At 35.0% G+C, this 10,383-nt stretch overlaps 2 protein-coding genes across 4 annotated transcripts in view; both read left to right on the top strand.

Moving 5' to 3' along the window:
* Positions 1 to 798: 798 nt before the first annotated feature.
* On the top strand, positions 799 to 5,695 carry LOC107878257 (26S proteasome non-ATPase regulatory subunit 11 homolog). Its single transcript, XM_016725176.2, has 2 exons — positions 799 to 991; positions 4,161 to 5,695. Exon 2 carries the CDS (start codon positions 4,186 to 4,188, stop codon positions 5,455 to 5,457), a length of 1,272 nt encoding a protein of 423 aa, XP_016580662.1. The 5' UTR covers positions 799 to 991; positions 4,161 to 4,185; the 3' UTR covers positions 5,458 to 5,695.
* Positions 5,696 to 6,570: 875 nt separating this feature from the next.
* Positions 6,571 to 10,383, top strand: part of LOC107878256 (ARF guanine-nucleotide exchange factor GNOM) — a 12,362-nt gene continuing 8,549 nt past the window's right edge. Inside the window, exons 1-2 of one of the 3 annotated variants that reach the window (XM_016725174.2) lie at positions 6,571 to 6,726; positions 8,364 to 8,503. The gene's annotated coding sequence lies outside the window, so the exon portion shown is untranslated. Of the gene's footprint in view, positions 6,727 to 8,345; positions 8,504 to 10,383 lie in introns of all 3 variants that reach the window. The other 2 variants (XM_047399552.1, XM_016725175.2) reach the window with 2 other exon arrangements.

Genomic DNA, 10,383 nt, shown 5'->3' with positions numbered 1-10,383 from the left:
ATTGAAAATTTTTTTTCCGTTGTGATGATATTTAAGAAAATGAACAAAAAGTATGCCCAATTATTTCACAAAAGTCGTAAGCAGTTCGTGAACACAAGAACTAGATTTGTATTTATTATTATTTATTTTTAAAAAAATAGTTGATACTAATATTGACCAAAATGACAAAAGTAAAACTTATTTGCATTCTATATTTTCATTAAAAAAAACAAGAACGTTTTGCTATAAACAAAAAGTACAAACAATATAAATTTCGAAGTTTAATTATAGAAAATTTTGATATTTTGTATAAATTTCGAAGTTTAATTATAGAAAATTTTGATATTTTGTATAGTTATTAAAAATTTTGATTTTAGATCTGTCGAGATACATAATTAACTGTGGAGACATTCAATAAAGATACTTTTTTTTTTTGTAAAAATATATAATTAGCTTCTAATACATTTTTTTAGTTTTGGATCTGTCGAAATACATATTACATCCAATGAAAATATATTTTTTCTTAATAAAAAATATATAATTAACTTTCGATATATTTTTTCTAATTTTAGATCTGCAAGGATATATAATTAGCATTCGATATATCTTTTTTTCTTGTTTCCTATTCGGTGTTTAATATCTGTACTGAAATCCGATTAATTCGGGCTCGTGTCTGGCAGGGCCCAGGTAGCACTTTCTATCAAGGATTTTTTCATACCTAGGGTTCGAACCCAAGACCTCTAGTTAGGGGAGGAGAAGCATATTCTTTGGTGGTAGCATTTGATATATCTAATAAATATAAATAATTAGTATTATCTTGTAAGAGTGATAATTTGTGTAAATATGATAATTTAAGGGTTATGTGTATGTTATTTTTTAAAAAAGAAAAGAGAAGTCAAAACTATTTAGCGTAGGGAAAAAAATAAAGGTTGATATAACGCTGTGTGGGTTTAATTAGTGAACACGGCAGCTGAAATTCCCATCTTTTTTCTGCTGTCTCTCATCTGTTTCTGTAAGTCTCTTATGCTTTTCGTGATAACGAAAAACCCTAACGCATTTTTTTTTTTGAGTTAAATGGAACGAATTTCGATGTGGATTTTACAATGGTTTTTGAATAATTGGTGTTTGTATGTGTTGTCGATATTGGATATTAAGCTTAGTTATATAGATCTGCAATCTTAGTGAGTGTGAATGGAATACGTTTAGTTTAGAATTGAGGAGTTATTATTGTTGTTGTTTTTCTCTTATATAATAATAAAAATGGGAAAGAAAAGGAGAAAAAGGGTGTGTGTGTAAAAGGTTGAATCTTTTGAACAGATTGTGAGTTTTACTATGTTTTTTGAATTCTTCGTGTTCGTATATGTTGCGATATTGGATGTTAAGTTTAAGGTCCCCGGACTGGGAGTCATCTTTTCAGTTTGTTTGAGAGATCTGTAATGTATTGAGGGCAATACGATTAGTTTAGGTATTGAGGAGTTATTGTTGTTGTTGTTCTCTTGTGTAACAAGGAGGAAAAAGGAGAAACGGGGTGTAAAATATTGAATCACAGATTGTGAGTTATACTATGTTTTATTTTTTAATTCGTCGTGTTCGTATGTGTTTGGGATATTGGATATTAAGCTTTAGTTAAAAGGTCCCCGGACTGGGAGTCGTCTTTTTAGTTTGTTAGAGAGATCTGTAATGTTAGCGTGTGTGAACAGAATGGGTATTGAAAATTCATAAGGTCAATACGATTAGTTTAGATATTGAGGAGTTATTGTTGTTGTTCTCTTGTGTAACACGGAGGAAAAAGGAGAAAGGGTTGTAGAAGAATGAATTTTTTGAACATAGTCTTATTTTCAGTAATTGTGAAGTAAGGTTTAGCTAATGGGGTTCAATTTCAAGAATTTCATCAACTTGTAAATATGGTGACTGCATATTCAACGATTTTATCACTATATTGTGAATTTTCAGCAGTTGGGTTTTAATTTCTGCAGTTGTCTGTATTTGTTGAAGAAATGTAAGGATAGGAAGAGTGACTTGCACATGGTTTCATTGACCAAAAAAAAGTTTATTCTGAAGTCCTTAGGGAGGTCCTTTGGAGATGTTTGGAGTCTAGAAGTGCACTAGTGGTTTACATTAGCGCTATCAAGGACATGTACGATGGAGCCACGGAGTCTAGAGGTGCACTAGTGGTTTACATTAGGGCTATTAAGGACATGTATGATGGAGTCAAAATGCAGTTAGGACAATGGGAGGTGACTCGGTATACTTCTCGATCGTGATGGGATTTTACTAGGGATCAACCCTTAGCCCATTCCTTTTTCCTTAGTGATATATGTATCATGTATTGACATGACATATTCAAGGCGAGCTCTATCGGAAACGACCGATCTACCTCACAAAAATAGAGGTAAGGTCTGTGTATATCCTACCCTCTTTAGACCCCACTTGTTTGTTTACACTGGTATATTGATGTATGTTGTTGCTCTCAATGTGTTCTAGTTTGGAATTAAGGTTTAGTCGAATTGGTGTACTAACACAAAGTCGGAGTCTTTTTAGTTTGTTTAGAGATTTGTATCTCCTTGGAGAACGTAGAAAACCTTATTGAGTGTGAATGCGTATTGAGAATTCACAAGGGCAATCATATTAGTTTAGGATTGAGGAGTTATTGTTGCTTTTCTTTTATATGACAAGGAAAAAAAAGAAGGGGGTGTGAAAGATGGAATTTTTATCATCAGATTGTGACTTTTTCCGGAAATTGCGGAGTGAGGTTTTGTTAATGGGGTTCGATGTCAAGAATTTCATGAACTCTTAAATATGACGACTGCCTATTCAATGTTCATTATCATAAGATTGTGACTTTTCAGCAGTTGGATTTTACAGTGCTTAGTGAATTGTGTCGGTTTGTGCTGCATGTAGAAACTTTGATTTCTACAGCTCTCTACATGTGTCTCAATTGTAGTTCGGAATTAGTCATGCTGGTATACTACATAAAGTCTGGGTCTTTTTAGTCTGTTTAGGGATCTGTATATCCTTGGAGAATGTGGAAAACCTCTAGTCTTAGAGAACTATTACTCAAGTGGAATGAAACTGATCCAAATGGAATTTATATTGAGGATTCATAAGGCCAGTTCTAACTAGTTTAGGATTGAGGAGTTGTTGCTGTTTTATTACAGAATAAGCAGAAACAGGATGGGGCCATAAAAGATGGATATTTTATCACCAGATTGTGCTTTTCAGAAATTAGGGTGTAAGGTCTTATGAAACCTCGAGTTTTCATCAATATAGGTGGTCATTGGCCTTTGGCCATTTACTCTCTGGAAGATGTTAAGCTTTCTGGAGCTGATGGAATTATTGATTGTTTTCCATGTTTTAATTTTACTCTGCTTTTGTTAAAGTCAGGATAACGTCCTATATTCAATTTCACCTTTCAAAATGGATGAATCCTGTTATGTAGAATGTATATGGTTGGTGCTTATTATAACCTTGGCAGTGAACGAGAATGCTGAGGATAGTGTTGCTAATATTGCCATCTGAAGGTGTTGGTGTTGTAGCTTTTAAAGGTTCATGTTGGTTTTAAATTTGTGTCCGGTGCTTGGTCGGGATTTTGGTTCACTGAAATATCTATACTGTTTTTATTCCAGCTCAACAGATTTTCTCTCTAAAATTTGTTACTCTCCATGAGACTAGCTAACCTTCATTCTGCAAGTTGCTAGGGCAATTAAATTGCAGAGGCATAAATACATCGGAAGAAATCGAGGACAATTACATTTGGAATGTAACATGCAGCTGCTTACTTCATTCCAAATTTAAAGTTTTCCTTCTCTATTCTTTTGTTTCAGGACAAAGAAATGAGTTGCTCTTATTTTTAGCTAAATTAATATTCTTATTTAGGTTCTATGTTTTCTATGGGCCTTTTAGCCCTATTAGAGCCTTTTAGCTAAAGAGTACTTTGCACTTGTTTCACATATTGGAGAATTTTTGCTTTCTATGTCAAAGTAGCTGGCATAGCTTAATACAGCTTCTTCATTTTAACTACTCTTAACATCTTTAGCCACTAACTGCAAAATAGAATCCATGAAAGATGGCAATACAAAGTATTCTAAATACTTTTAACACTACCAGTTTTAAAAAAAGTATTCTAAATGCTTCCTTTGTGCTTGTACATATCTAATTTCCTTGTTGACTAAAAATTGCAGGATTTAAGATCTGCTATCTGTAACAATGTCATCTTCATATCTACCTGCAACCACAGATTCATTAGCTCAGGCTTCTGAGGCTACAACCCCATCTGAGGCGATCTCCATTCTCTACCGCATCCTTGAGAACCCTTCATCATCTTCCGAGGCCTTAAGAATCAAAGAGCAGGCAATCTTCAATCTCTCTGACCTCCTAAGTCAAGAGAAGAGGGCCGAGGATCTCCAAAAGCTTCTCGTTCAGTTGCGTCCCTTCTTCTCTTTAATACCCAAGGCAAAAACGGCCAAAATTGTTAATAAAGGAATTGTTGATGCAGTGGCTAAAATACCGGGTACATCTGACCTTCAGATTACACTTTGCAAAGACATAGTGCAGTGGGCCCGTTCGGAGAAACGAACTTTCCTTCGTCAGCGGGTTGAGGCAAAACTTGCAGCTCTTTTGATGGAAAGCAAAGAGTATTCTGAAGCATTGACACTCCTTTCAGGACTGATCAAGGAGGTGAGAAGATTGGATGACAAGCTGCTTCTTGTGGAGATCGACTTGCTGGAGAGCCAGCTCCATTTTTCTTTGAGAAATCTTCCCAAAGCCAAGGCTGCGCTTACAGCTGCTCGAACAGCAGCCAATGCTATTTATGTCCCTCCAGCTCAGCAAGGTGCCATTGATTTGCAAAGTGGAATACTTCATGCAGAAGAGAAAGATTATAAAACTGCTTACAGCTATTTCTATGAGGCTTTTGAAGCATTTAATGCCCTTGAGAATCCCCAGGCCTTATACAGCCTCAAGTATATGTTGCTCTGCAAAATCATGGTCAGCCAGGCTGATGATGTTGCAGGAATAATATCAACAAAGGTTGGATTGAATTACCAGGGACCAGAAGTTGATGCAATGAAAGCTGTCGCCGATGCTCACTCCAAGCGATCTTTGAAGCTCTTTGAGATTGCTCTTCGCAACTTTAAGGCTCAGCTGGATGAAGATCCTATCGTCCATCGGCACCTCTCTTCACTCTATGACACTTTAATGGAGCAGAATCTTTGCAGGTTGATCGAGCCTTTCTCAAGAGTCGAGATTGCTCATATTGCTGAATTGATCGAGTTGCCTGCTGACCATGTTGAGAAGAAGTTATCTCAAATGATCTTAGATAAGAAGTTTGCTGGGACTCTGGACCAGGGTGCTGGATGCCTTGTAATTTTTGAGGACCCTAAGCAAGACGCAATTTACCCGGCTACATTGGAAACCATTTCAAATATGGGGAAGGTTGTTGACAGTCTGTTTGTAAGATCCTCAAAGATAGTGGCTTGAATTCAGATCCTTCTTCTATGACTTGTATTTCCTGAGCTGCAGGCACCATCTGCTTTAAGCTTCAGCGCGTTTTGTTGTGTTTTATGCTTCATTTCTAAATACGTTTTGAACTTAGTATTAAACCTTACATGGCTGAAGTTAACTAAGGAGCAAGTTCAACTAAATTCCTTAGATGTTTTACAACTATCATCGGTTCTATGAGCTGTTTGAACTAGTCAGTTATAAGCTTTATTTCTTATGATTGTTTCTTTGTTTTTGTATGTCTGTTAGAGAACATTGGTGAAGCTGTGTGTTATTTTTGGTGCTTATGGTTGTTTGAATACTGTTAGGAAGGGCCCCAAATACTTGTTGAAGAGTATTTTTTAAATCTATCATGTGTGAACCGGTTTTCTCTGTGACTAACTTTAATGGATAGCGTTTTTGATCAGGGGTGGGATGATACAACGAATTTGAAATTTAACTTATGAAACTTATTTTTCCTACTTATGTTAGGGAAATCATTTTTCTTATTTTAAGAGGTTTACTTTATTTTTCTACAGAAAATATTTCTCATAACAGTTTAACCAATCAAACACACCTTTAATTTCTTGAATTTGGAAACTAAAAATCCAAAGTGAAGTTTATTTTCATATCCAATCTGAAAATGCCTGAACGCCTACAAATGATATTAGATGAATTAATTTCAGGAAAAAAATACATTTAAATCCAAATATTCTTTGAAAAAAGTATGATAAAAAAACAACGTCGACCCTAACTTAAAAAAAAAACTAAATAAAGTGAATAATATTTAATTTTTATGATCTGACGTCAACTAAATCTCATACTTTAAAAGTATTATTATATATACCTTATATAATGTAATTAGCTTAAAAATTTACACTAGAATATATAAAACTTCAACTCACATTTTAAATTTCAAATATTTTTTATACAAAAAAATCATTTTCTCATTATTAATCCAAGATTATAGTCTAGCGAACAATAAATGAGTTGAAAATCTGAAGTCTTGTATTCAGGTCCACGCGAAAATTGATTAATAAGTGGGTTGTAAATCTAGAGTCTTATATTTAATTTCATAAATTTATTCGAGATGAACGAAAAATGATCGAATTATTTAAAAAAAAATAAAATATTTCGTATTTACAAAAAAAAAGTCCATTTTCTCTAAGTCTCTCACTAATAATAGTCCTCATTTCATACTTGTTTTTCTCTTCCCCACTCTCTCGCGGGTCTCTCTAGTCTTCTCTTCAGCTATAGATCCACACACTGGTAAACCCTTTTTCTATCTCTTTTTTCTTTTACTACAATTTCACGTATTCTTACATCAATTATGCTTCAATTATTCACATTTTACTAACAATTTTTTATAATTTATCTTTGATCAATTATAAGTTTTGTTTTTTTTATACTAGTAATAATTTTAAAAAATAATTAAAAATGCTATTATAAGAGTTGATGTTATGTTGTTGAGTTGTTTTTAGTCATCAATTTGTATATATTTTTTTATTTTTTATTTTTATTTTGAATGGATCTTCAACATTTCAATTATTCACATTTTACTAACAATTTTTATGATTTTTTTGGATCAATTGTAAGAAGTGTTTATTTTATTCTAATAATAATTTTCAAAAAGATTCTTAAAAATGCTATTATAAGAGTTTGCTAGTATGTTGTTGAGTTGTTTGTAGTAATCAACTTGCAGAATTTGTTTTTATTTTATTTTTTTGTGTTGAATTAATGGTTTGGATCTCCAACATTTTAGTTGCTGATCTAAAAGTTTAAATTATATGGTATAACATATAGAGGTGTTAGGTTCAAATCCCAGTAGAGACGAAACACTAGGTGATTTGGGAGGTGGCAGGTACCTTGTGGAATTAATTGAGGTGCACGCAAGTTGGCTCGGACACCACCACCAACATACCTAGTGTATTCCCACAAAGTGGGATCTGGGGAACGTAAAGTTTATGCAGTCCATACCACTACCTCAGATAAGTAGAGAGGTTGTTTCCGATAGACCCCCGGCTCGGGACAGATAACGGTATAACAAACAAAAAGCATTTAAATAAACAACAAAATGGGATAACACACTGCTAGATAATAAAAGGAACAAGACATCGTCAGAGTAATACTATAAACTATTTATTCGAGATCACAAACATCATCAGAACACTACAACAGGAAACTACAAGAAACTAATACAAACAAAGCACTCCTCCCTACTATTACGGACGCACTCCTACCCACTAACCCTCTATCCTCATTCGCGTCTTCCATGGCGCGGACACCATGGTTATAAAAAACGGTATACCAGCTAGTTAGGACTTGAAAATTGAGTGTTTATTTTGTGGTAGTAGTATAATAATTGAAGGAGGAGACTTCGGTCAAGATCAGAGCTACTCCTCTAGTGACCTGTAGTTGGGATGGCTGTGTACCTATGTTGCTCAAACTCTTCAAACATTTCGACGGGTGCATGTTGGATCCTCCAAAAGTAGTGCATTTTGGAGGACACAGGTGCGGCAACATTTTCGGAGAATCTGGGCAACATAGCTGTGTACTGCATATGTAGACATATCTCCCTGTCCCACCACTATCCAGAGAGCACTTTGTGCGTGTGGTTATATGTGTCTTGCACTTGTGATGATTGACTTGGAATTGTAGTTCTTTCACTATGTAGGCATTTACTTCTTTATCGTCTATCCCAAGAGAATGTCATTGACCTGGGGAGTCCCACTTGTTTTAGTTAGTTGTGGTTTAATGGAATTTGAGGAACTGTAGTGCCCTTTTTCATTTTCTTTTCTCTGTCTTTGTTTTTCTTGCCAACATTTTAGTTGCTGCTCGAAAAGTTTGAGATATATGGTATACCATCTAGTAAAGACTTGAAATTTTAGGTCTTTTTTTTTGGGCAGTAATGTGATGATTGGAGGACGAGACTTGGGTCAACAGTAGAGTTGCTGCTCTAGTGACCTGTAGATGGGATGGGTGCATACTGTATACATCAACATCTCTCCCTATCCCACTACTATCCAGAGAACACTTCGTGTGTGTGGTATGTGCCTTCCGCTTTGATTGTCTTGGTTACATTGCTGAATGAATTGCTCTTTCACTATGTAGACGTCTTCTTCTTTTATCGTCTATCTCAAACGAATGTCAATTGACTTGGGAGTCCCACCTTCTTTTTAGTTAGTTGTGGTAGTTAAGGGAATTTGAGGAACTTTAGTACCCTTTTTTCGTTTTTTTTCCTCTGTGAGTTTTTTCTGGCCAACATTTTAGTTGCTGATCTAAAAGTTTGAGATACATGGTATACCATCTGGTGAAGACTTGAAAATTGAGGGTTTTTTGTGGCAGTAGTATGATGATTGGAGGATGAGACTTGAGTCAACAGTAGAGTTGCTCCTCTTGTGACTTGTAGGTGGGAAGGCTGCATACTGTATACGTTGGCATCTCTCCCTATCCCATAACTATCCAGAGAGAACTTTGTAGTCTTTCACTTGTGATGATTGACTTGGTTATTGACCAAATTGTCAAATTGCTGAATGAATTCTTGTTCGTTTACTATGTGGGCATCTTCTTCTTTATTGTCTATCCCATAAGAATGTCAATCGACTTGGGAAGTCTGACTTGTTTTAGTTAGTTGTGGTAGTTGATGGAATTTGAGGAACTGCAGTACCTTCTTTTTCAAATGCTTATTCGTATTGCTTTTCTACTTTTAGCAAGCAATGTAATCATATTTACTCGTTGTCCCTTATACTAAAAGTAGATTTTACGTTTTACCTGCTCGTTTTAGCAAATCATGAGAGATTTTGTACTTTCTTCCAACATTATCCTTATCATTAAGTAACTATATAAAGTACCCCGTTGTCAAATTTAGATTTTCAAAGCATCATCAATAAGTCTAATTTAGTATAACAAATTCCTAATAATAAATAGTTTCTTAAAAAGAGTCTCAAGTCAACACGGTACAGAGGGGAGTAAGTCGGGTGGTGAAGAAATACACTGCCTAATGAGTAGCTATGTAACATGAAATTTACATTTGCCTAGTCGTACCTGCGTCAAATGGGAATGACATGGACATTCTAGTTTGATTAGATCGCACAAAATATACTAATTACCTACTGATAATTGGATCATATTCCAACATTAGATTCATACCCAAATTCAGAATTCACAAACCAGTCCCTGAAAAGTAGGTGAGTGGTCTGCAGATACAAAAGAGCACTAGATGATTTCTTCCCACCTGAGACCTGTTGCTGGTGGGAGGTGATAGGTATCCCATGGAATTAGTCAAGGTGAGTGCAAACTGGCCCGGACACCATGCTTATCAAAAAAAAAAGTTGTTGAGGGGTCTGTAGTCGTTTAGGATTGACTATAGAATATTAAGAAATTTCCGACTTGTGATAGCAGCCAGCGACATAGGTAAAATGCACTTAATATAATATGATGTTTACTTGCTGGGTTTAGAAGGCAGAAAGCTTTCTGCTTTTATGCATGCACATCAACTTAATCATCCTTTTTCCTAGGAGTCTTTTGGTAAGGAGAATAGGCAATAACCAGATTAAGCATTGTGTCTCAGAGTCTAGACGACACTCTTATTAATTAATCACATTATATTAGCATATTTCAGTGTTACATGGGGAAATCTGGTAGCACCATTAGATGATTTATCTTCATTTTCTCTATCTGTCAGAGAGAGCTTCCTTTTTATTTTTACTTGTCCTGCTCGCTGTTGTTTGTATCATAATTGACAGTAGGAAGATATAAATTTGTGGTAGTGCCAGTGTTCTTTTTTGCTGCATAGTATTTGGCACAAGGATGAAATGCAAGCAGAGTGAGGGAAAATGTGGTCTGGTGGCAGTAAAGCAAATATAGGACTAAGATGTAGTTACAATGTAGTTACAATGTTATCCATAAATTATGCTGCAGTGTATG

Source organism: Capsicum annuum, chromosome 11, assembly GCF_002878395.1.
Source record: "Capsicum annuum cultivar UCD-10X-F1 chromosome 11, UCD10Xv1.1, whole genome shotgun sequence".
NCBI lineage: Eukaryota > Viridiplantae > Streptophyta > Magnoliopsida > Solanales > Solanaceae > Capsicum > Capsicum annuum.
This window is presented reverse-complemented; position numbering and strand designations above follow the sequence as displayed.